Source organism: Mesoplodon bidens (genome assembly GCF_964165515.1).
Source record: "Mesoplodon bidens genome assembly, chromosome: 13".
Classification (NCBI taxonomy): domain Eukaryota; kingdom Metazoa; phylum Chordata; class Mammalia; order Artiodactyla; family Ziphiidae; genus Mesoplodon; species Mesoplodon bidens.
Window position 1 is genome coordinate 22,171,296 of NC_138169.1, and position 26,802 is coordinate 22,198,097.

The 26,802-nt window shown below is 38.2% G+C and overlaps 2 protein-coding genes across 4 annotated transcripts in view; one reads left to right on the forward strand and one right to left on the reverse strand.

Moving 5' to 3' along the window:
- Positions 1-26,802, forward strand: part of LOC308626761 (uncharacterized protein) — a 452,693-nt gene that overhangs the window by 206,828 nt on the left and 219,063 nt on the right. The gene's annotated exons all lie outside the window — the stretch shown is intronic.
- Positions 1-26,802, reverse strand: part of TTC28 (tetratricopeptide repeat domain 28) — a 598,353-nt gene that overhangs the window by 156,567 nt on the left and 414,984 nt on the right. For all 3 annotated transcript variants that reach the window (XM_081252173.1, XM_081252172.1, XM_081252174.1), the window contains one exon: positions 10,934-11,441. In XM_081252173.1, coding sequence (XP_081108299.1) covers positions 10,934-11,441 — 508 coding nt within the window. The remainder of the gene's footprint in view (positions 1-10,933; positions 11,442-26,802) is intronic.

Sequence of the window (26,802 nt, forward strand, 5' to 3'; positions counted from 1 at the left end):
ACCCTGGGTGAGTTACAGACATTCGTTAATCTCTGGATCCTCGTCAGTGAAAAGGAATAATAATACTTTAACTCATAGCATACTTGTTTGCTATTAGAAAGGCAAACAAGTACCATAAGACACAAATATAATGGAACTGCATTGCTGAAGCAAGAATTTCTATGTGAGGTCTCATGGACTCTTCAACTTCTTGAATGGTTATTCTGAACATGGTTCCATAATCACACTGTGGATTTTCAAAGAAAAACACCTAATTAGTGTAAATTAAATACTACCTACAATTATTATTAACATTTTACTCATAAAGCTAGACCTCTCTCCACCTAAAGAAAACCCAACATATAAAAATTGAAATGTGAAAAACAGGTAAAAGAGAGTGACTGCCATATTATAAAATACTTTTCTCTTACAAAAGAAATTTATTATAAGATTTTTTCAGGATACTGTGTTTTACATGTGTTCACAGTATTTATTGAATATTTAATTCATAAAATGTAATCAGGAATACTATATAATTAAGGTGCAACGTGTGTTTGTTATGTATACAACATGTAATACTGTTCCACCTTTCCTTGGGAATTCAAAGTTTTCTGATTTAGATTGCCAGAATTTAATTTTTAAATATAATTTTTATAAAAGTTACTTAGGTGATATTTCTTAAATCCTAGAATTAGAACAGCTGAGAGTCACCATTTCTGGTGACTATCATTTTGCTGCACTATAAATAAGAGGAATGATGTATACCCACCAGAGTTGCTACCGAACGTTTACTTCAACACATGACTACCAGGTTCGTTTGAAAACATGGAAAAAAAAAAAGCCAAGCATCATTTTATGAGATCTTAATACATCTTTTATGCTACAGGTCTCTTGAAATTAAATGGGTCAAGATTTTTTTTAACCTACCTGGGCTGTGATTTTCTCATATGTAAAATTAATTAATACTCTTGACCTCATAGGTTTGTGGAGATGATTAAATATGAAAATGAATATAAATATGTGACACAGAGCAGGTCTCAATATATGCTTGTTAAATGAAAAACCATAAGCTCCATGGGGATGGGAACTATGTCAGTTTTATTCATAAAATGTAGCACAGTGCCTATCACATAAATAATGTTCAATAAATATTTGTTGAGCAAATGAATGATTAAGTGAACAAATGAATTAATGAACACTAGTCCCACACTGCTATATTTAAAATACATAACCAACAAGGACCTACGGTATAGAACAGGGAACTCTGCTAAATATTTTGTAATAACCTAAATGGGAAAAGAACTTGAAAAAGAATAGATACATGAATATGTATAACTGAATCACTTTGCTGTACACCTGAAACTAACACAACATTGTTAATCAACTATACTCCAATATAAAATAAAATAATTTAAAAAAACACTAGTCCCATTTCCCTTTCTTTCCCAAAAAAGCTACTTTGTAGATAGCAAATGTCTTTTTGACTAAAAAGGTACAGATATTTTAAAATTTGAATTATTTTCCATAGATAGATTATTAGATATTTCACCCTAGGCCTTGGTGGGAAGCACTTTCCATCTCTCATGTTTGACCCAATACTAGAAACAGAACAGCTCTTACACTGCTGTACATGGGAAGTGGCTCCTCCAATGTGTTCACTTTTGTAGGTATTCTAGGGACATGGTGGCAAGCTAAGTGCTCACCATCATCCGGAAAGAGAAAGAAAGAAAAGGAAGGGAAGGAGGGAGGGAGGAAGAAAGGGAAAGAGAGGGAGAAAGAAAGTGAGAGAGAGTGCAAGAGAGCAAGTAGGAAAGAAAGAAGGAGGGAGAGAGGGAGGGAAGGAAGGGAGGGAGGAAGGAAGGGAGGGAGGGAGGAAGGAAGGAAGGAACAAAGGAAAGAAAGAAGGGAGGGAGGGAGGGAGGGAGGAAGGAAGGAAGAGGCTATCCTTCTAATTATCTCCCGTCTCATTTTCCTAATTGCAGTTTATCTCAAAGTAAAATGAGAGGCATTTCTGCCTGCCTCCCCAGTGAATGAGAAGATCTGGGATGATCAGAGCGAGAGCACTTTAACTGAGGCTTTACTCTAGTGACCTACTTTGCAGCCTGAGATTTGACTCCAAACTGCCTAAATCAGAACCATAAAGAAGGCTACCAAAAAACCAGAGGCTACAGAAACACTGTCATGCAACTACAGTTGTTTTGAGCATAAAAGAAAAGATGGACATTTTCCAAGCCAAAATTTGCATTAGCATTATTTTCACAAGTAAGACATACTTAGAAAACATCTAGGCTATTCTTTGTTGTTCATAAGAAATCTAAAGAGTCTAAATCATTTCTACGTGTTTTATTTTAAAGCATCTAAAAGGTGGATAGTAAATATTAGTATATGCTGATCACCAAAGGATAAAGATTTCTCATCATCTCTACCTTCTCTTTTTCTCCATCTCCATAAGTTCTATCCACTACCCCTCAGATGTGCACAGAAAGCTTCTAATGTCAAAAAACCTTCTTAGTGACTCAAATCTCATTCTCCCTGGCTTCTCTGATTTAAGTGATAAGCCCTCCACATCCTGAAGCTCTCTTCTCCCTGAACTCTACCTGGGTCACCTCCACCCTCTGTGATCATGACTCAGTCTCCCTGACTGGCTTTCCTCCCTTATCTCATAGATGTCATTAGGATGATGCCATCTTAATACTTGTTTCCAATTCTATTTGCTCATGTTACATTGCGAGAAACACATACTGGGCATGTACAAAACAAACTTACCACGTTTGATAAAGAACTACTTTGGGGAAGTTCCTCCTCTCAGCTTTCCTGTTTCTTTCCAAAGGCACCACTGTTCTTCCAATCACTGGGGCACAACATCTTGGCATAAGCTTTGACTCATTCAATCTAACCATATAAACACTGAGTACTCACTGTGTCTAAGGGGTTATACTCAGAGATACAGAGACTGTGGAGTAGAATAGTGTTTACACTTCTATTGAGTTTTAATCCAGTGGAGGTAACTATACAAGTACACCAATAACCATATTTTATGATTGAATAGAAACAGAATAAGAGAAATTTTAAAAGTGGACTCAGGACTCAGACAAGGTAAAGAACTTGCTATCAAGAGAAGCTTCAAGAAGTGAATAGTTTAAAAAAAAAAAGTGAATAGTACTTGGGATAATCCTAAAAAGATGGGTAAACTTTAGATAAGCAAGATAGGGACAGAGAAGTTCTTCTAAGCAGAAGAAATAGCTTGAGAAAATACATTAAAGCAAGAAGTATAGCCAGTGTGGCTAAATTAGGGAAGATGGAAAAATACAGTTTTAGGTAAAGAGTATGTATAGAGGAGTAGTAGAATTAAAGAATGGAAATCAAGATAGTCCCCATTTTAAGGTACAGTTTAGGAAGGTCAGTCTACTATTGGTGTGTGGGATGGAGGAGACATGGGAGGGAGGGAATGGTAGCAAGGAAAACCCAACTAGTTGGTTATTGCAACAGACTGGGCAACAAGGAAGGAGCAAGGGAAGGAAAAAACCTTAATGAGAATACTTACTTGACAACTGTTAGATTGAGTGTCAACTGAAAAAAAAGGGGGATAGGGTAAGAAATCAATGATGACTTTAGATTTCTAAGTCAGGACTGTATAATGGGCTGAATGATCCTCCCGCTCCCCGGTCCCCAATCTCTGCATTCTAATCCCAGGAACCTGTGAATGTTACTTTACGTGACAAAAGGGATTTTGGAGGTGTGATTAAACTGTGGATCTTGGGAAGATTATTCTGGATTACTCAAGTGTGCTTGATGTAATCACAACAGTCTTCTTTTTTTTTAAGAGGGATACAAGAGGAGTTAGGACAGAAGAGAAGGCAATGTGATGACTCAGAAGCAGAGATTGGAGTGATGCACTCTGGAGTTGGAGGAAGAGGCCGCAAGCCAAGGAATACAGGCAGCCATTAGAAGCTGATTCTCCCCTAGAGCCAAGAAACCAGGCTTGTTGACATTGACCTTAGCCTGGTGAAACTGATTTCACACTCCTGATCTCCAGAACTGTAAGAGAAAACATTTGTGTTATTTGAAGCCACTAAGTTCATGGCAATTTGTTACAGCAGCAATAGTGAATTAATAGAGATAACTACAAGAATGGGCCTGTCATCAACAGAATAAGGAAAGCTAGGAGAAGCAGTTAATTTAGGAAAAAGATATTTCACATTTCAACTCACAAACTTGGACTGATCAGCATGAAAATCAGACGAAGCATCTACTAGGCATACGAAAATGTGAAAATGATCTCAGGCAGGAGGTCAGAGCTGGTGAATATAGATTTAGAAACAATGGACATTGAAGCAGTAGTTGAAGGTATAGTGGTAAAAATGATAGAGAGATACAAAGAAAGAATGGGAAAGAATCAAGGAACAAAATACAAGAACTCCCACATTTAACAAGTGGCAATACAATGGAAAAGAGCCATTAAAAATAATGTAGGGAAACTGAATAATGACACAGAGGGAAGCCTAAGAGGGAAGGTGGAATAAAAAAAGCAGGTGGCAGAAAAGCACATATATTATGATCCAAGTTTTTATAAAAGGAACAATCTGTACACACATGTGTATATTTACATATATGATTATACTACCATGTGTTTCTGTGCAGAGTAAAAAGGTCTGGAAAGAGTCTAACCAAATTGTTAACAGTACTTAACTCTGAAGAGTGGGACATGGGAAGGTATGCAAGGGGGTGGACTGAGGTGGACCTCCTTTTTCTACTTTATACACTTTCATACCATAAGAATTTTTACCAAAGTAAGTACTGTTTTTGTAACTTTTAAAATTGTTCATTTTTTAAAAAGAAGGATAAGAAAAGCCACTGAAGATGGTACAGAAAGAGCAGCCAAGAAGAAAATCAGGACAGTGGTGCTTCACAGAAACTAGAGGAGGAGAGAATTTCAAGGAAAACTTAGTAAAGGCTGCCAAATGTTGCATACTGATTAGGGAAATTTAGAACTGTCAAGAGATCTCTCAACTGAGCCATCTGGAGATCACTGTTGATCTTTTTCAGGGGACAAAAGGTGCAAATCAAATTGCAATGGGTTAAAGATGGATAGGAGGAGTTCCACTTCCAGTAATGGAGAAGTACCTCCTTTCAGAGCCACCCTCCTATAGATAACAACTATAAAGTCTGACAGGGGGCAGGGCAGGAGGGCTGGCATGGAGGGGGCAGGAGGCCAGCATGGAGGAAGCAGGGGGAGGAATTTATCTAAAAACACTGGAGTGCAACCAAAAGCAGTGAGAAACTGTAGGGAGGATGGAGTTGACTCTTTGCAGAAGGGAAAGGCATTGGGTAAGTTTCCCATTTTGAAATGCCAGAGGACATTTTGCAGGGGCAGGGACCAGAGGGCAAACCCCATTAGTGCCGTGTGGTGAGGCTAAAACTCAGGTAGAAACACACCATCTTTCTGGCTTGAAGAACCAAAGGAAAAATCCCAGAGAGAGCCACAGTGGAGAGCCTTGGATTTGTAATTCTACACAAATCTCTGTTTAACTCATGAAATATGCATGTGCAAGGCCAAATCTAAGCAAGCTGAAAGACCTGAACAGAGATTTCAGCTGCTGCCCAACACAGGGAAGACAGAATTTGGAGCTTGAATTAAGTCAAGTTAACTGGTAAAACAACTACAACAAAAATCAATACTATTAAGAGAAATATATCAGAGTCCAGAGTCTCTATAAAGTATCACTGACAATGTTGGATATAATCCCTTTTCAAAGAGTACATTAAAATGTGATTAACAACTCAAAACAAAAGGCAATCAATGCACAACTCTGTGACTATACTACAAACCAATGAATTACACACCTTAAATGTATAAATAGTATACTATGTGAATTATATCTCAATCAAGCTGTTAAAAAAATAACAACATCAACAACAGGCAATCAATAGGGTCTAACACTGAGATGACCCACATGGAATGAGCAGACAAGGTTTTATAAGCTTTTGTAATAACTAGGGCCAGTTATGTGAAAGAAAATATACATGTAATGAATAAACACATAAATCTTAGCAGGAAAACTGAAATGTTAATTAAAAGAGCCAAATGGAAATTCTAGAGCTAAAAATATAATATATATCTAAATTTTAAAATGCACCAATGCAGTAAAGAATTAACCTTGCCCAGAGAGGTCCAGCCTTTGCCCCTGGCTCTGGGAGATAATCTTGAAGCCCTCAGAATGCCCAGCCTAAGAGTCTTTGTTTACCTGAGGGTGTTGACCATGCCAGAGAGTCGATGCTAACAGTATGATTTACAGTGGGGGCTCTCAGCTCAACCTCCAGAGAGGCAGGAAACTAAGGTCACTCATGCAGGTGGTCAACCATATCTCTGTGACCAAGATCCAATAAAAACTTTGGAAAAGAAAGCTCAAGGGAGTCTCTGTGCATACTGTCACGTATTGCTGCTTGGAAGAGTTAGCACCATCCATGACACAACTGGAAGTTTTGTGCTTACAATTCTCCTGAACTCTAACCCATGTGCCTCTTCCCTTGGCTGATTTTAATCTGTATGCTTTCACTGTAATAGACCATAACCATGAGTATAACAATAACTTCCAGTGAATTCTGTGAGTCCTCCTAGTTACTGAACCTGAGGGTGACCCTTGCTTGCTGTTGATGTCAGAAGTGAGAGTAGTCTTGGGGAATCCCAAACTCTGCATCACCAGATAGGTTTAACAGAAGATTGGAGATAACAGAAGAGTTAGTGAACTTGAAGAAAGATTAACAGAAATTTTCAAATCTGAAGAATACAGAGAAAAAAATTAAAAACATGAACAGAGCCTCAGCAATATATAGGACAAAATCAAAAGACCCAAAGTAATGCAGAGACATAAACAGAGGAGAGAGGGAGTGAACAAAAAGAAGTATTTTTAAAATAATAAGTAAAAATTCCCTAAATTCAGACAAAGATATATATGTGCTGATTCAAAAGCTCAAAGAACCATAGGAAGGAAAAAATACAAAGAAAGCCACATTTAGGCATATCATAAACTGCTGAAAACAAAATTTAGAAGAAATCTTGTGAACTGTCAAGAAAAAATTAGCATATACCATACAGATTATTAATTCCACTGACTTCTTATCAGAAATAATGGGGGCCAAAAGACACTGGAAAGACTACTTTAAGCCACTGAAAGATTAAAAAAAAAAATCTACCAACCTAGAATTCTGTATCTAGCAAAAAATATCCTTCAAGAATGAGGTGAGGGCTTCCCTGGTGGCGCAGTGGTTGAGAGTCCACCTGCCGATGCAGGGGACACGGGTTCGAGCCCCAGTCTGAGAAGATCCCACATGCCGCTGAGCGGCTGGGCCTGTGAGCCATGGCCGCTGAGCCTGCGCGTCCGGAGCCTGTGCTCCACAACGGGAGAGGCCACAACAGTGAGAGGCCCGTGTACCGCAAAAAAAAAAAAAAAAAAAAAGAATGAGGTGAAATAAACACATTTTAAAGTAAACAAAATGAGAATTCATCACTAGCAGACCTGCATTACAAGAAATGCTACATGAAGCTCTTTAGGCTGAAGGGAAATAATACCAGATGGAAACTCATATCTTCAAGAGTGAATGCAAGTACAAGAAATGATAAATAAGTGGATAAACAGAAAACATTATTTTTCCTCTTAATTATTTAAAATGATAATATAAAATAGAACAACTAACATTGTACTGTGGAGTTTAAAAAGAATATAGGTGTAGTTATAAATGTGACAACTACAGCATAAAGTATAGGGAGTAGGGAGTAAGTGGACCTACAAGGTCATAATGTACTTATATTTTACAGGAAGTGGTACAATGGTAGCTCAAAGTAAACCATGAAAAGTTAAGGATATATAATGCCATCCTTAGAGCAACCATTAAAAAATAATGCAAAGATAGAGCTAAAAAGCAAATAGACAAGTTAAAATAAAATCTATATGATTAAACTAACCCATAGACAGCAGGAAAGGAAGAACAGAGAACAAAATATAAACGGGACAAGCAGAAAACCAACAGTAAAATAACAGATCTAAATCTAACAAAACCAATAATTATATTAACTGTTAAATGATGAAATTCTCTAATTAAAAGGCCATTATTGTGAAAATCAAAAAGAAGCAAGACCTAGCTAGATGTTATCTGCAGTTGACAAACTAAAGACACCGAGGAATAGAAAGTAAAGACAGAAAAAAAAATGGAAAACACAAAAAGTAAGCATAAGAAGGTAGGAGTGGATATATTTGTATCAGATCAAGTAGTTCAAGAAAAAAAGACATGACCAATGATAAAAAAGGACATTTCATAATGATAAAAGGGCCAATCTGTCAGAAAGACAAAAACGATCATAAATGAATATTTGCCCAAAGAGAAAGCTTCAAAGTACATGAAGCCATGTTTCACAGAATTAAATGGAAAAACAGACAAGTCCACACTAACAGTTGTAGATTTTAACAACTTCCTTCTTAGCAACTGACAAAACATATAGACAAAGAAATCAAAAAAGACAAAGATGATCTGAACAACACCATCAACTACCTAGACCTAAACAACATCTGTAGAGACACCTACTGCAATCCTACAAAGTATGTTCTCTGACTGCAATAGAAGTAAACTAGAATTTGATAACAATAAAGTTTCTAGGAAAATCCCAAATGTTTTAAATTAAACATCACTTCTAAACAACACGGGGGTTAAAGGGAAATCACAGACAATTTTAGAAAATATTTTAAACCCAATGAAGGTAAAAACATAATACATCAAAAATTATTAGATGCAGCTAAAGCAGTGTTTAGAGGAAATTATATATTTTTTAATGCTTGTATTAGAAATTTTAAAAGTCTAAAATCAGTGACCTAAGTTTCAACCTTGAGAGGCTAGAAAGAGGACCCAAAGAAAGCAGCAGGAAGAAAATGATAAAAATGAGACCAGAAAAATGAAATTAAAAAATAGACAAGCAATAGAAAAAACTTAACAAAAGCAAAAGTTGGTTCTTTAAAAAGATCAAGAAAATTGATAAATTTCTAGCTAGAATGATGCAGAAAAGGGGGAGGGGGTTAGTACAGGTACAAAACACAAACTACCAATAACAGAAATGAAATAGGACATATCACTATATATCTTATAAGCATTAAAAGGAAAGTAAGTATTATAAACAACTTTATGCCAATAAATTCAACAATTTAGATGAAATGAACGAAGTCTTTGGAAAATAAATACAACTAATCAAAATGATAGATTTCTGACACAAAATGATAGAGAAAATATGAATTGTCCAATATGCACAGTCTTCTACACTCCAGGTTTCAAGCCCTCCAACCTATCCTATGTGCCACTGCTTGACTTGTCTTCCTTAAATATCTAGTCAATGTTCTCACTTCTACATTTCAAAACCTTCAGGAGTTCCTGTTCACTAACAATTCCTTGCCTAGTTTTCATAATAATCTTCTACCATCCTCTAGCACATTCCTGAAGGCTAATCATGCCACTATCCCTCAGATATGCCAAGCTATTGCATCAAATTCTTCTTTCACATACCCCTTGCCATCAATGCCATCCCATTTCTGACCAAATCTCAGCTATTCTTCAAGGTCCACCTGGGCGTCATCTCCCCCAAGAAGCTTTCCAGACTATTCCCAGCCCTCAGGGCCTCCCTTCTGGGAATTTCATGGCAACACAACATCATTAACACTGTTGTCCTATGTATTAATCTTATTTTCCCAACTAAATTATAAGCTCTTTGAGGGCAAGGATTTTTTTCAAACTTCTCTATCACGTAAGGCAATTATTCCAGGATTCAGCACATAGTAATGATTCAATAAATACTTGAAATCTGTTGAATGAATATATCATACCAAGAACTTATTTCTATGGTTTTTATCAGGCTCTCTAGATTCTCATTCTGATCTCAATACCATCTTCAGCATCATCTCCAGGGATTTGCCAGACTTTTTCTAACAACCATATTCACGAAACATATGGTTACAATAAGCAGAGGTAGAGGGGAGGGAGAAGTAGTGCTAAAATTATATAAAGAGAAATAGGGTTTTGTAGGTCACAAAGAAAAGGGGACTGACTTTTACAGTGCATTGCCACTAATATCTGCTAAGCATACACTAATAAGAATAAGGTCACCGTCTCCTTGTCCTCTCCCCCGGCTGAGTCCCTGTGGACATAACAAACCATGGGCTCCAGGCACAAGGATGAGTTCCGCTTATACTTCTGAACACATCTGTTCCTTTCATTCATTATGTACCAACATCTGTTTGGGTACCAAGAAAAGATAACAATATCTTCTAAAAAGTAGCCAGTTACTAATACTTATCACCTCTTACCATTCCACATAAATTCCCCCAAATCTATAAATATCTTAACTGTAACCAAGTACTATCAAAACATAGACTGCAAATCTATCTTATTTAAATTTTTCAAAAAATAATTTTACATTTACACTATAACTATCAACATCATTTGTGAATACACATACATTGAGGGGAAAAAGTACATTTCCTTTGGGGTTAAAGTCACCAAGTAAAGAACTTCCTCTAAACAAAAATCCTCTCAAATTCCCTTCCATTGATGACTTCCTAGCAAGCTTCCCTTTCATTTAAACCAAACATAGCTTTGTCTCTTCATTTCATCCCCCTTCTCTCTAATTAGATAAATCTGGTCGTTCTTCTCTCTAGACAGATTAAAAGGTTGGGGTGTTTTGTTTTTCCAGTATTTCAGAGTTCTAATCCTCAGAGCACTGTGATGACAGAAAAGATCCTGTGATTTAGAGCAGGCAGGCTCCAAGGAAATATATCTGAAGGAAATATAAAACACACACAATGAGGAGATTCTTTTGAATATAAACACACAGATTCCTGTAAAAGACAGTGGGGTACTCCAGCTATTTCCAGCCCTTGGCCCTGACCCTGGGTCCCGCAAGCAATCCTGTCCTTACCCAGATTGGAAGACGCTCGCCCCTCTGCAGCCCGGTCCTTGAGATCCTCAGCGATGCCCAGCTGCTGCTCATGGTACTGTTTAGCTCTCTCCAAATCCTGCATGCACCTGGCAGCATGGCCCAGGCCAGCATAGGCCCGCATCTCAATGGCCTTCTCCACCAACTCCTGAGCCAGCTCCAGCACATAGTTGTGGTAAGACATGGCCTTGTCAAAGTTCCTCCTGTAGTGGTAGGCACTGCCCAGATTGCTGTAGGCGCGGGCCTCTTCTCGCTTGTTGCCCAGGTCCTTGGCTATCTTCAGGTGCTGCTCATGGCACTGAACAGCATTCTCAAAATCACCCATGGCAATATACACAGCTCCCATGTTGCCGAGTTCTCGGGCTTCAGAAAGCTCATCTTTGGATTGCTTGGCGAGAAGAACACACTGTTTGTGACTGGCCAGTGCATTGGGGTAGTCTCCAATGGCTGTGTACACGTGGCCTAGACTGCTCAGGGCTGATGAAGCTGCCTGGAGAGAAAGGATAAGGCAGAGAAAAGAAAGCACATCAGAAAATGGCTTTGGTTTGTTTCAGCAGATAAAATGTTAGAGAGTTTGCCCATAACCATCCAATCCTATTCCTAATGGTGTTTCTATCAGTGGTCCGCAGACCTATGCAGAACTGAAAAAGAGCACATCCAAACAGCAAGTTCCTAATAAAAGACAATGGCAATTTAATCAGTAACATTCAATACCGAAGCTCATAGAAACAGGTTGTGTGCCATATAACTTTCATCTTAAAGACTTGACATTTCTAATATTGTGATATTATATCTCTGTTAATAGTTATTAACCTCTGCAGCATAAGAAAATATTGAAGAAAATCAAAATTAATTATTACATGTAATATAGCATAGGAAATTCATAGGAGAAATCCATGCTAGGCTCTTTGCACCCCGGGCATTTCTCAATTCTTGTCTTCTCCCAAAGCAAATGGATACATTAACGGCAAGGGAGATCTTTAGATTGATGATTGATAATTTTGTGACCCAGGACCCAATGGAGGGTCCTGTTCTCTTATCTTTGTTACCTCAACGTAACTTCATCAGTGCTGGTTACTGTGGAGGGCTTAGATTAGATGAGCCCCAGAGGGAAGTAACGGGAGTTACAACTACATCTCTGAATTGGGTAGCCTCCACGGGGCCTCACCACCCCTTTTTAGGCTCACATTGCTCTTCGAGCTTTGCTTTTCTTGCCTAGAGGCTCTCTCTTCTGACCCCAGCCTCTGTGCAGAAAGATGCTATCTTCCTAGTCCCCGCACACTGCTTGCCACTCAAGTAGTTCTTGTCTAAAGAAAAGAACATGAGCCCTTTTTGTCTTAAAGGTTTTAATGAAAATGACTCTATATTGGCATAGTGAACCAAAGGGAAACAAAAATAACAAAGGAGATGTTACACGGGTTCTAGAATCTTACCAAGTGCAGATAGTCTTAGATTCTCGTCTTTAGTTTCTAACTCCTTTCAGAGACATAAAAGGGAAGTTACACCGAGCTCTCCTGCACTTCTTTTCATTCAACAACTTGCCTATCCTTCCCTTCCTTCACACCGTACCTACAGCTAGAGCCACGTAGCCCCCTTTCTTCATGATGCTCCCTCTTCGTACCATGAATATGTGATCCTGGCAGAACAAAGGGTAAACTCTGTCACAAGTAGGCAAGTGATCTTCACCAGGGCCTCCAGGCTAGGGAATAACAACGAGGGAAGGCCGTCCCACCTGGAGTAAGGGTATTTCTTTATCAGATGTGTTCTATGTGCACTTCAGAACACTTTTATTAATATTTCATAGTTGTGAGTGATTTGCTACCCTATTTCTTTGCCTGCGAAATAGCAGTTTTGATCAAAATGACTGAGACTGACCATCTTTACAATGCTTGCAAACTGTGTATCTGCAAAAGGTTCCATATAGTTTTAAGTTGCTTTTATCATTTCACAGATGTTCCAACAAAAAGCTTGAGGAAAATAGAGAGGAAATAAACACTCAGAAATGTACTTTTGGGTTTTTTTTTTTTTTTTTTCCTGAGTGGTGGAGAGCAGAAACAATTCCATGAAAATCACAATCCTGTAGCAATGTGATTCTGGCAGACACAGCAATGATGTCACCCAAGAGCATGCCACTTGGATGTGTACTGGCCTCAGGTTCCTACTTTGGGAACCTCTTCAGGATCAGAGGTTAAGACTTCTTGTTGGCACAGTGCACATAGGCCTTTCTACTGCTCACAACTCCCCTCCCCACACCTGACAATCTCCTTTCCTCCTTTGCTGCAGGATGGGGGGCTCAGTCTCTTTCCTTTTCTTCTGTAATTGGCCCTCCCCTGCTTACTCTCTGAGGTCCTTCTGTGCCCAAGCCAGGCTAGAGAGCAGGACACAGTCCACAAACCCTCCCACCTGCAAATCTTTGTTGCCCTCAAAGTAGAACACATGGCTCTTTCACTATGGAGCTAGTGTGACTTAGAATCAGACACCCTTGGTTCAAAACTGCACTGCTGTTTACTAGCCCTGGGACCTTCAGAAAGTTAACTTCTCTGAGCCTTGGTTTTCCAAACAGACGTTTCTAGGTCCCAGGAACTGAGTATTTTCAAACTTAGCCACGAGCCTCTGTCAAATGTGTAAACCATAAATAATTCACTAGATAATTCCAAATAGTAGATCTGGTTGGAGGCAATGAGCCCTTGAACACTGCAGGGAATAGATTAGTAAGGCCTGGGGCAGGCACAGCACCCCAGGCATCACTGTTCTTAGAAACTTGTGGTATGTGGCAACTCCGAATGACAGCCCAGGGACCTTCTGCTTCTGGTTCTTCATTTCTGTAAATGCCAGGGAGACACAGGAGCTCATTTGCTGAAGCTCCCCCAAACATAAGGGAAGGGAGTATTGGGGCATTTCCCCTCTAGGGCTGTGAGGAAAGAGGGAAGGACTACTGCATTAGCTCTTCCCTGGCACCATCCAGTTACAAAGCAGCGCTATCAGGCTGGGACTCTTCACGCAGGTGTCCTGGAAACCAGCAACTCTAGAAAGGTCAATATAGTTTATGAAGCACACATCACAGCCTCTGAAATTAGAAAGGCAGCTTGATGTAGTATAAGAATGGAATAGAATTTAGAGTCAGAGGCCCTGGCTGTGTAACCCTGATAAGTCATTTCACTTCTTCACCTGTATTTTCTTTATATGTAAACCGTTCTGATAATGACAGCATATGTACTTTCCAAGGTTAGGATGGGATCATATGAAGCAGTGCAAGTGAGTGTCCTGAGTAAACTGTAAAGTTCTCTGTAAATGCATCACTAAGGTGTGGATGGATGTTTTATGACTGCAGGCCGGCTGGGCTGAGCTCTGTTACCAAGCAGAAGCTAGTAACGGCACCAAAAGCATCAGTCATTACAACCAAACATCTATATTCCTATCAGTTGCCACAGGAAATGAAGTCCAGTGTTTTACAGCTGCTGGGCAAATAACATGTGATCATATTTATCAGCTAAGTGAATTACAAATTAATCACTTGTCTTTGTTCCTGTTCCTGTGGAATAAGCTTAGATCTGAAACATGGTTCCCGGCTGTTAAGGAGAATCTGAAGACCCACTATCTACAGGGAAACACAGGCCCCACCTCAAGCAGATGCTGCACTTGCCACTAAGGTTCACACTGCCTTCGTATATTCATCTCTTTGAGAGTTTTGTGCTAGCATAGCAGCAGCTGCTTCCCACAGTGGAAACATTTTGGAACATCTGTATTTGAATACCAAAATGCACACAAACAGTTATGCTAACAAACGCTCTGGGTGGAATAAGACAATACTTTTCTCTTTTTACAAGATATAAATTACTCATGTTCTTGCCAAAGCATGATTTCCAGCTGCAGACTTAGCACACAGGAGTCATTACCTCTTGCTCTGTGACCCAAATATTTGCAGAAGAACTGCACCTGATGAGTCAGTTTCGTGGGACATGGAGCTAGAGAAGGAAATTGGCTCATATTTTTTCAAACCACCTTTAAGGACTTTCAGTTTGAGACAAGAAATAGAGAAAGTTTAAACTACCCAAAAAAACCACATTGATGATACTACCATTAAACATTATTTTTCAGAATTAAACGTGTTCCTCACAACTAGCATGTTTTTCCCTTTATTGTATGTATTTTATACGGGTTATATTTTGTGGGATGATTAAATGCACATATAGAGAATATCTGATATAACTGCTGATTGACTAATGGCATGTAGTTTTAAGAAAAGGGGAAATGCACCCACAGCTAGTACCAGAAATACAGTTTTTCATCTTCACTGTCCAAATCCACATGCACCTTGTATTCCTTGCCAGTTTAGTGGCCACGAACCCAAGGTACTGGGTTAACCACCTGCAACCCAAGAGGCAGAGGGATGTAGAAGAATAGGGGCAGACTCTGGAATCAGGCATGCATGGGTTCAAAGGACAAACTGTGTGATACTACACAACTTCTGCAACATCTCTGAGCCTCAGTTTCCTCATCTGTAAATGGGAATATTAATATCTCACAGTGCTCTGATGAGTACTAAGTAAGATAGAACTTGTAAAGAGCCCATTTCAAGGCTCACAGAACATGCTCAAAAATTTTAGATTTTCATTTCTCTTCCTACCCTAACTTAGCTTTATTCATTTCAAAGATGTGGTAGAAGATGACCAGAAAATAGAACATGATGTTATATGTCACCACAACTAAAAACAACACAAGAAGCGTGCCCCACTGATGGCAGGAAGGGTCATTATTTTCATATGCTAAAGCATATTACTCGTATTACTCTTCTGCAAGTATAGACATAAGAAAATTCACCCTTTACTCCGGGGCATTTTGGAATCATTGGTATATCTAACACATAATGTTGGTAAAAGCACTTTAAGTGGTCAAAGCTTACACGGATATTAGAGTGTTTTGGGGTCTGTTGGTTGGTTCATTTGTTCATTCATTCACGTACTCAAGAAAATTCTCTACACACAAACAGAGTCAACTAATTTTTGACAAAGGAACAAAGGTAATTCAATGGAGAAAGGTCAGCCTTTTCAAAAAATGGTGCTGGAACAACTGGACATCAACATGCAAAGAAAGTGAATCTAGACACAGACTTTACACTTTTCATACAAATTGACTCAAAATGGATCATAGACCTAAATGTAAAATGCACAACTATAAAACTCCTAGAAGATAAGAGAAATTCTAGGGGACCTAGGGTTGGGAAATGAATTTTTAAATAAAACACCAAAGGCATGACCCGTGAAAGAAAAAATTGCTAAGTTGGACTTCATTAAAATTAAAAACTGTTCCCTGAAAGAGATACCATGAACAGAAGGAAAAGACAGGCTACAGACTGGGAGAAGATATTTGCAAAATACCTATCTGACAAAGGACTTGTATCCAAAATATACAAAAACAAAAAACAAAAAAACTTAAAACTCAACAAGAAAACAACCCAATTTTAAAATGGACAAAAGACCTGAACAGATACCTCACCAAAGAAGATACAGTTTTCCCTCAGTATCTGCGAGGGATTGGTTCCAGGAACCCCCACGGATACCAAAATCTGCGAATGCTCAAGTCCCTTATGTAAAATGGCATGGTATTTGCATATAACCTATGCACATCATCCCATATTCTTTAAATCATCTCTAGATGACTTATAATGCCTAATGCAATGTAAATACAATGTAAATAGTTGCTGGTACATGGCAAATTCAAATTTTGCTTTTTGGAACTTTCTGGAATTTTTTCAAATATTTTTGATATGTGGTTTCTTGAATCTGTGGATGCAGAACCCATAAATATGGAGGGTCGACTGTATATAGATGGCAAAGAAGCATATGAAAAGATGCTCCACATCATATGTCGTCAGGGAATTGCAAGTTAAAACAACAATGAGATACCACTACACATCTATCAGAATGGTGAAAATCCAAGACAACTGACAATATCAAATCCTGGTGAAGATGTGGAGCAATAGGAACTCTCATTCATTGCTAATGGGAATGCAAAATGGGACAGCCACTTTGGAAGATGGTTGGGTAGTTTCCTACAAACATACTCATAGCATACGATCCAGCAATCATGCTTCCGCGTATTTACCTTAATGAAATGAACATTTACATCCACACAAAAACCTGCACATGAATGTTTGTAACACCTTTATTCATAATTGTTAAAAACTGGAAGCAACCAAGATGTCTTTCAATAGGTGAATGGATAAATAAAATTTGATACATCCTTACAATAGAATATTATTCAGCACTAAAAGGAAAGGATCTACCAAGGCACAAAGAGATATGAAGGAAACCTTAAATGTATATTCTTCAATGAAAGAATCCAGTCTTAAAAGACTACACACTGTATGATCTCAACTACATGACACTCTGGAAAAGGCAAAACTATAGAGAAAGCAAAAAGATCAGTGTTTTCAGCAGGAGAAAAGGATGGATCACAGGGGATTTTTAGGGCAGTGAAACTATTCTGCATGACACTATAATCATGGATACAGGGCATCATACATTTGTCAAAACCCATAGGCTGTACAACACGAACAGTGAACCCTAGTGTAAACTATGAACTTTAGTTAACAATATTATATCAATATTGGTTTGTCAATTGTAACAAATGTACCACACTGATACAAGATGTTACTAAGAGGGGAAACTGAATGGGGAAGAGAAAGGGAATGTGGGAACTCTCTGTACTAGCTGCTCAATTTTCTGTATATCTAAAACTGCTCTAAAAATGAAGTCTATTAGTTAAAAATTAATAAATAAATTGGAGTTTTCCTCATTGGGGGAGTGGGTAATTCTAGGAAATGGAAACAGCACAAGCAAAGGCATGAAGTATTACAGAGTGTGTAATGATTAGAGACCAAGAAGCTGGTTAGACCTGGGAGTGGGGATAGTGGTTGGAGGGGAGTCTAGAAAGGCGGGTTTGGATGAATTCTGTCTGTCCATCAATTTGTAAAATCTAACACATTTTCCATGTATGTTGTTTCATTTAATTATTAATAACAATCCTTTTAACTGTGTGTTGTTATTATTAAATCCATTTGTGAGATAACGCTAGACTCAAAGAGATAAAATGGCATGCCTAAGAATACACAATTGATAGCACTGATGGCAAAGCCAGGGTTCAGGTCCACAGACATCAGACTCTAGCTCTCATGCTCATTTGACTACATACAGTTTATCCTCTATTGAAGAATTTACAATCCACCCAGGGAGCAATAACAGCCACAGGTTTAAGCAGGGGACTGACAAGATCAGATTTATACTTTCATGTATTTCCATGAAGTAGCTGAAAAGGAGAGAGATTGGTCATAACGACAACAACAAAATGCTTAACTAAAATAACAACTAATTAGAATACAGTAAGATCAATGTTAAGCACTAATGATATCAGGGTAGGCTTTAGGGATATTCACAAATATGCTGGCATCTCTGTTTCGAAGCAGGTAAGACTGCACATCACTGACTGCATGAAGTCAGGTGTGAGTGGCTACGTGACCTTCTTTGGCCAATAAATGTGATCACATCCATGTAAAGCTTTAAGAACCAGTGCGTACTTCACCACATTTTCTCTTCTCTTTGCTACACACTGCTCCATCAAAATTGAAATTTAAGTGACAATCATAGCAATGTGGGCCCTGGCTGACCTGTAATGAATACACAGCGGGCACAAGAAATAAGCCACTAAGATTTGGGAATTTACTGTTATTGCAGCATAACCTGGCCTAGCCTGACCAGTACAATACTGAGCATAAATTAATAACTTTCATGCTCCAGTCACTATAGTTATAGTTAACACTATCTAGTGGTTCAATTATTTGAATTACCATAGGTTTCCGGGTGATGAAATTTTAGTCATTTTTATAGAAAAACTAAATTTGAGGAGAATTAGGTACTAAAAACAGAAACTTAGCTAATCTTTAAAAATCTGTATTAACCCAGATACAAGGGTCTACCTGGTAGTAATTTACGCACATTGCAGATCTATTTAGCGGGAATCAATAGCCACTCAAATACAAACCTGTAGAAACAGAAGACTGAATCATGTTCTATAAGGTCTATACACTTCCTACAGTCTTAAATACCATTCATTCCCTATTTAATGAGTGTACTATAGCCTGAAAAATCTACCCTTAGTCAGCAACTGAGTTGATAAAGTCATTCTGTATAAAAAGTTAAATGATAGTCATGAATGTCTAGAGTTGCTTACTCAATAGCCACACAAAAACAACTGTACAAAAATAATTTTAAAAATGTATAATCTATATTGTTGAGGACGTTGTCCATGATACCACCAGATGTCATCTTTATAAGGACCAGTGGAAAAATTTCTTTCAGATTTCAATGCAGCTGCTATGGTTTTATCTTAAGAAAAATGTGACTCATATAAGCAGTCATGTTTACCTTTTTGTTTGAGTCACCAGGAAGCTTGTAATTTAATACAGAGCCTCCTTTGAACAGCCAGATAGAATCCCATAGTATGTTCAAACTCTACCCTGGCTTTAGCATATGATATGATCCTAATCCTCTCATTACTCTGATTTCTTCCCTTTTATGTTCTGTTTCCTGCTCCCACAAATCCTTCTTGGATTACAATAGAGAAAAAACAAATCAGCAAAACAAAAACAAAAAACAGTTAAATGTTAAGACTCTTGGTAGGGAGAAAGCTCCTGAAATGGGATCTCTAAGAATTGTGAACTCACAGCCACAGCCTGAAGAAGAGATTTAAATACCACATAAACAGGGAAATTTTTAATTACATGGTCTTTAGTAGTCTTCAATCATTTCATGCTGTACATGCTCAATAACTGGCGTTGGGTTTATGATAATCAGTCTAACCAGTTTGTCCCAATTCCTAAACTTAGCATTGGAGGAATATTCTGCAGTTGTTACTAAAAAGTAAGACAGTGATTTGTGTACATCAGAATTCTTTCTACCATATTATTATACCATAGTTGGAATAGTTGGTTTGAATCTATTACTATGAGCTTAGAGAGAAGTTAGTGACAGTTATAGCTTCTCCATAGGTAACCTGTCAGCTTTTCCTAATACTGTGGGACCAGAGGAGCTTTCACAATAATTATTTTTATCAAAGCTATATTAGGGTTGGAAGAATAATACAATGTCAGAAAGATCTATTACCTAGACCTAAGAGTTGCTATCACAGGTGATAAATTACTTATAATGCCCAGCATTAATACAGCAATGTTTTCAAACCAAGTATTTGTAAATGTCCTTTGCAGATGCAAATTAACAGATTAATAAGGAAACAAGCTTTCTTGTTTGAGAAGCTGGGATGACAGATTAGCTATTAAGAGCAATTTATAGGTCATAAGATATGAAAGTTGGCAAGAAACACTACCTCTGCTGGCTCTATAAACAGTAAAACTGCATTTAGTTTCCCAAAGGTATCCTGTTAGACATTTTAATTATACCATAAAAACTGCCAGAATTTATAATGAATTCATTTTTTTTTAAACTTGATGCTCCATGTAAACTTGATTCAATACAACAGGCATCTGTGCTATGTGCTGTAACTGCCAAGTTGCAGCCAATGCAAGAGTGTGTGCTACTTCCTCATGAAGGACTGCAAATGATGAGGTTGATGCTGAACGACAGAGGAAAGAAGATGTTCCTCCCTAACATCTCTTCCAGGTTACTTAAGGATTCTCCTCCCTCCTTTACATCTTAACACCTTCCACTGCAGCCATATGCTATCCCTTTAGAGAGATTTTTTTTTTTTTTTTTTTTTTTTTTTTTTTTTTTTTTTTTTTTTTTTTTTTGCGGTACGTGGGCCTCTCACTGCTGTGGCCTCTCCCGTTGTGGAGCACAGGCTGCGGACGCGCAGGCTCAGCGGCCATGGCTCACGGGCCCAGCCGCTCACGCGGCATGTGGGATCCTCCCGGACTGGGGCACGAACCCACGGCCCCTGCATCAGCAGGCGGACTCTCAACCACTGCGCCACCAGGGAAGCCCCTAGAGAGATTTTTATAAAGAATTCCATTCTACATAGCTCTTTGGCCACAAGATGATGACCCAGTAATAATCTTAGAGACTTGGTAGTCCTATTAGGGAGTTGAGTGTGATTGGGGATAAATTCTCTCACTCACTTGAAATAATCAATTGAGATGATTTTTGGAAAGTTATTTCCCACTCTCAGTTTCACCTACATCTTCAGTTTTATTTGGGGGAGTGACAGGCAGATAACTTAGCTTCAAATTAGTTTTTTACGACATAACTCACTCAAGTTTCTTATGCAATAATTTGACCTGGGTTAAGAGACATTCTCCCATAGTGCTGTTTTAGTCCAGTCAAAACTATTCCATTCCACACTTGCCAGCCAACCTGAATTTTAGTAGACTATAAAACATCGTTTTGTAGGGAGTTGGAATGTAGTCAATCACCCTTTGAAGACCGAATCATAAAATCTGGCTTTGGCTGAGCAGGATATAATGGAGAAATGTGGAGAGAAAGAAAGATGGAAAACACATATGTGTTCAAGTACAAATACAAGAGGCAGAAGAGACATTTCTTGGAAGGAAGAAACCCCAAGAAAAGGACAGCTTATTTGCTAGGACAAGCAGATAACAATTTAAACAAGAAATCTTTTAATTGGATAGAAAGGAGTCCTCAAGGATCCTGGAAAGATGTTAGGAAATTAAGAAACAACTGAGAACTTCTGCTACCATCCATGAAGGAATATCATTATGGCCCTCCCACATTAAAGAACAGGCCCTAATGCAGGCTGAGGGCTTCTGAAATTCATGGCTTCTAACTGTTCAGGAATAAATGGTCCACAATCTCAGCTCTCTGTACTTTTGCTTAGCCTGGCAGATTCAACTTCTATCCCTGTTGGATGATTCCAAACTCAGATTTCAGAATAAGAAACAGAGGATTTTAGAGCTGGAAGAGGCCTTATAGATCACCTAATTTCATTGGTTTTCAAACTTTGTTTAAATCAAATTAAAAATACAGGGCTTTCCTGGTGGCGCAGTGGTTAAGAATCCATCTACCAATGCAGGGGACACGGGTTCGAGCCCTGGTCCAGGAAGATCCCACATACCGAGGAGCAACTAAGCCCGTGCGCCACAACTACTGAAGCCCGTGCACCACAACTACTGAAGCCCACGCGCCTGGAGCCCGTGCTCTGCAACAAGAGAAGCCACCCAATGAGAAGCCCGCACACCTCAACGAAGAGTAGCCTCCACTCACGGCAACCAGAGAAAAGCCCACGGGCAGCAACAAAGACCCAACACAGCAAAAGTTTTTTAAAATAAATTTATTTTTAAAATATATTAAAAAGACATGTGATTTACGTGATTAAAAGTGTTGTTGTTTAGGTTACTTAGACTAGGATGCACTTTTCTCCCCAGCACCCTTGGGAGAATCTATGGCACCCTGCAGGTTTGAAAACCACTTACCAATGTTACTTCTCAATGTCTTTAGATATTGAAACTAAGACCAAGAGATGTCAAGTACCTTGGCAGCAGGTCAACCTGCTAATGACCAGCAAAGGCAGGACTAGAGCCCAAATCTTCAGGCCCCCAGCTGTTACCCTCCTCACTGTGCTTTGCCCACATTCCATCACACCATCTCACAATCACCTCAAACTCAAGCCCTCACTGCCTTTCCTAAGTCTGTCCTGTGATTTCCATGATTAATGAAAGAAGTGAACGTTATCACTATTTCTTCCAACAACTAGTTAAAAGCTCAGTGTTAGCATTGACTTTTTCCTTTCTTTTGGCCCTCATATTCGGCAGCCACCCAAGACCAGCTTTATTAGACTTGTGAAATTATAATTATACTAGGTTTTATTTAATAATCTTCACTTTAATGCCAATCATTTATATAAGAGAACCACTTAGAATTAATTTCTGATGGTGTTATTTTAAATAATAAGTATTATCTTTAAGGTTATGTGACGATGTTAACAGATGAGGTTTGTAATATATTTTAAATACATACTGCTCTTCCCTCTAAAATCCAAGCCAGCTATTTAGTGACAAATTCAGTGGCAAACTTTAATAACTTCAGTAAAACTTTAGTAACTTTTCTAACAGCGACTGATTCTGTCTCCTGAATAATAATGAACTTAGTAATTCCAGGGTAATACAGTGACTAGAACTGTCTAGGTTCAAATCCTGTCTCTGCTGGCCATCTTCCTGACTCTTTGTCCTTGTTTCCTTATCTATAAGGTGGAGGTAATGATATCTATCTCTTGGGATGGTTTTAAGCATATACTTAAAGAGCTCAGAATTGTGCCTGGCCCATTATAAGTATTCAATTACTGCTAGCTGTTATTACAGATGCCAAATACCAATAAAATTGAGTAAATTAAGTAATTTTAAAGTCATATATTTACATTCATTTAACCTGTTTTGCACATTTATTTAAAATTTAAATGTACTAAATTAGTGCCTGCCTTCCTCTCTCTCATTATATTAATTTAAAAACCTGAAAATGTCATTTCCCTTGTGTGACATTTGTCACTGTTCCTTTGGCACAGAAATTATTTGGGCATGCAAGCACATAAACATTCCTTTTTGGGAATCCCCAAAGAAAGAAGACATCACACCAAGATCTAAAAAAGGAACACAATAAGTTCACTGAAGAAAAACTAAAATTTTAATTAAGATCCTAAATTACATTTTAAAATATTAGCTTATTATAAAAATATCAAAACTGATAGGTTTGGATTAAATACAGGTTACACTGATAGATAAAAATTTTAATTACAACTGTGACCAAATTCTTCATCCTATTAGTTATTAAATTTGTTTTTCAGTGGTATGCTTGTTTGGATAAAAGTGAATATCAGAAAATGTACTAAAGTGTTAAAGGAACTATGTTCTAAAGCAAAAAGACATGATTCGTATATTTTCTATTTAAAGCAATAAGAAAAGATACAGGATATGGGTGAAGGGAAGAGGAACACAGCATGCAATAGGTCAGACTGGGCCTTCTTGAAGCCAGGAGTTGTCATATTCATCTCTGAAACTTCAGAGTCTATCATAATGCCTGGCACATAGCAGACACTCAGCAAATACTTGAAGAACAAACCAAACTGACAGTCATGGGACTTTCAGTCTGCACAAGGATATAAAAGAAGAAAACTCCATCCTCCAAGGTAAGAATGCCAGAATGAATGTGCGGTACCAATACCTCAACGTCTAGTTCTATTTAAGCAAAATTCTGACGCACTAAAACTTTCCTACAGCTCTAAGAATAGGAGGTCCATAGACATAGGTGTTTCTCAGCTGCCACTTTGGTGTCTGTATACCCAGAACTCACAGTCCTGCATCTCTGTCCTTGTCCTTCTACCTGCTGCTGCTCATCTAATCAGTCACATTCATTCTAAGTCTTATGAAATCTTCTCCCTTTTACCTTTAAATTGTTCACATGAGACATGAAATGATTAAACAGGAGCAACTATTATTTTTATTATAATACTGTTTTTCCTAAGAATGATTATAATGGTACCCCTAATTGGAGTCTAGGAATTTAATCTGGGAGCCATTGAAATATTTCTTAGAAAAAATATATCATAATAATAAGTATGATTATTATTCATTGAGAGCCAGGCATCCCACATTTCATCAAATCAAAGTTGCCATAAATTTAAGAAGCACTTTACAATATGTACCACAAATAAAGGGACCAAAATGTTACAATGTTACAATTAAACAATGAAAGCACGCTTTCTTATTGATTGTAAAATCATCCTAGAGATTATCCTAGAGATTATCACACTAAGCGAAGTAAGTCAGAAAGAGAAAGACAAATACCACATGATATCACTTATATGTGGAATCTAAAATACAACACAAATGAACATATCTACAGAACAGAAACAGACTCACAGATACAGAGAACAGACTTGTGGTTGCCAAGGAGAGTGGGGAAGGGAAGGATTGGGAGTTTGGGATTAGCAGATGCAAACTATTATATATAGGATGAATAAACAACAAGGTCCTACTGTATAGCACAGGGAACTATATTCAATATCCTATGATAAACCATAATGGAAAAGAATATGAAAAAGCATATATATACGTATAACTGAGTCACTTTGCTATACAGCAGAAATTAACAACGTAAATCAACCATACCACAATAAAATTAAAAAAAAATTTTTTTAATCATCCTGATTTCAGAGATACTAAAACACGAAAAAATGTGTATTTCAGAGTCAATAAATTATGATATATCAGGTGCCTTATTTACATCATCCCAAATCCCCACCAGACCTCTCAGAGGTAGGAATTTTTACCTTTATTTTGCAGATGAGGAAACAGACCACATTAAGCAATTGCTCCAAAGTCAAGGTAATTAATAAAATGACAAGGTTGGGGTTTAAACGTAGGCCTACCTGACTGCAAATCTGAATATTTCCATCATACGGCACTTCCTCCTCCAGAAATCTCAGACAAAAAATGAGGAAAACGGGGCTTCCCTGGTGGCGCAGTGGTTCAGGGTCTGCCTGCCGATGCAGGGGACGCGGGTTCATGCCCCGGTCCGGGAGGATCCCACATGCCGCGGAGTGGCTGGGCTTTGAGCCATGGCCACTGAGCCTGAGCATCCGGAGCCTGTGCTCCGCAACGGGAGAGGCCACAGTGGTGAGAGGCCCGCGTACCGCAAAAAAAAAAAAAAAAAAAATGGAAACCGGCAACAGCACTTGTTCTGAAAAGGACTAGTTATTATTGCTGTTCACAATTAGGTGCTTAGAACAGCTTAGCAGGCAGGTGTTTCTAATTTGCAATATTTAATAAAAATGGCTATTGTCAAATTCTATCACAAACTGGATACAGACTCAGAATTTTTCCAGAACCAAAGGAAAAAATAACCTGCAACAATTAGCCTACATTGTTGTTTTCTGAGTAAAATAATGTTTTACTCTCTACCTCCTAGATATAAAAACTACCTTTGGATGGCTTCAAGTTTGCCAACCAACCTTTGAGTCTCAAAAGAGATGTATTTTATTTGATTAATATTATCCTCAGGATTATATATAAACGCTGAGATATGAAATGAAAAGTTTAGGAATGTGCCAAGTCTAGGACTGGTTAATGTGTCTGGCATGCCTGAAAAATCCCAGAAAGCTGCTCCCAAATGTCTGCAATTACAGACATTCGAAAGATGTGTTATGATTCAGGTTTAAGTTTATTCTATTTAGGGACAGAGATGGCTTTCAACAGTGGTATTGGGCTATGAGTTCAGGCAGGACCGTTTAAATATGCCTTAGTAATAATGTATGTGTGCTGGGAGAAAGAAAGAACAGGAAGAAAGAATTAGCCCAACTTTTTGAATGGCAGGGTCTATTTCCAGAAGGTTCCATTCAAAGTATTATGGTATTAAATAGAAACCGCTGTAAGTTGTATAGTTTTATGGAAACCTCAGAAGCCTCCTTCTGAAAAAATCTGGGATTAGAATGGATTGGTTTACCTTGCTCATAGTAAATGGTGAAAGGGGAGGTGATGATTCGGTCACCGTTAAAGAGAAAAAGCAGTGGGAGGGAGAAGAAGAAGTGGTGAGTGATGACACTTCTGTCGATGCCCCCTTCCAGATGGGGGTGGAATACAGCCTTTTCCTGCTCTGGCTTCTGCCCAAGAAAGTAGCAGCACATTTCCCCCAAAATAAAGCACATGTTGTATCATATTTTATTACACCTAAAGCTTATTTTACCTAATTTTTATAGTTCAGAAGAAGAGGAAATGAAGGAGAAAACAGGAGGATAAATAAAGTTTTGCTTTCCAGGTTCTAAGGTTACTCTACTGATAGCCACTTCATTCTGTGCTTACTTATGTGCCTGGAATCTAAGAAAACTAGATAGAA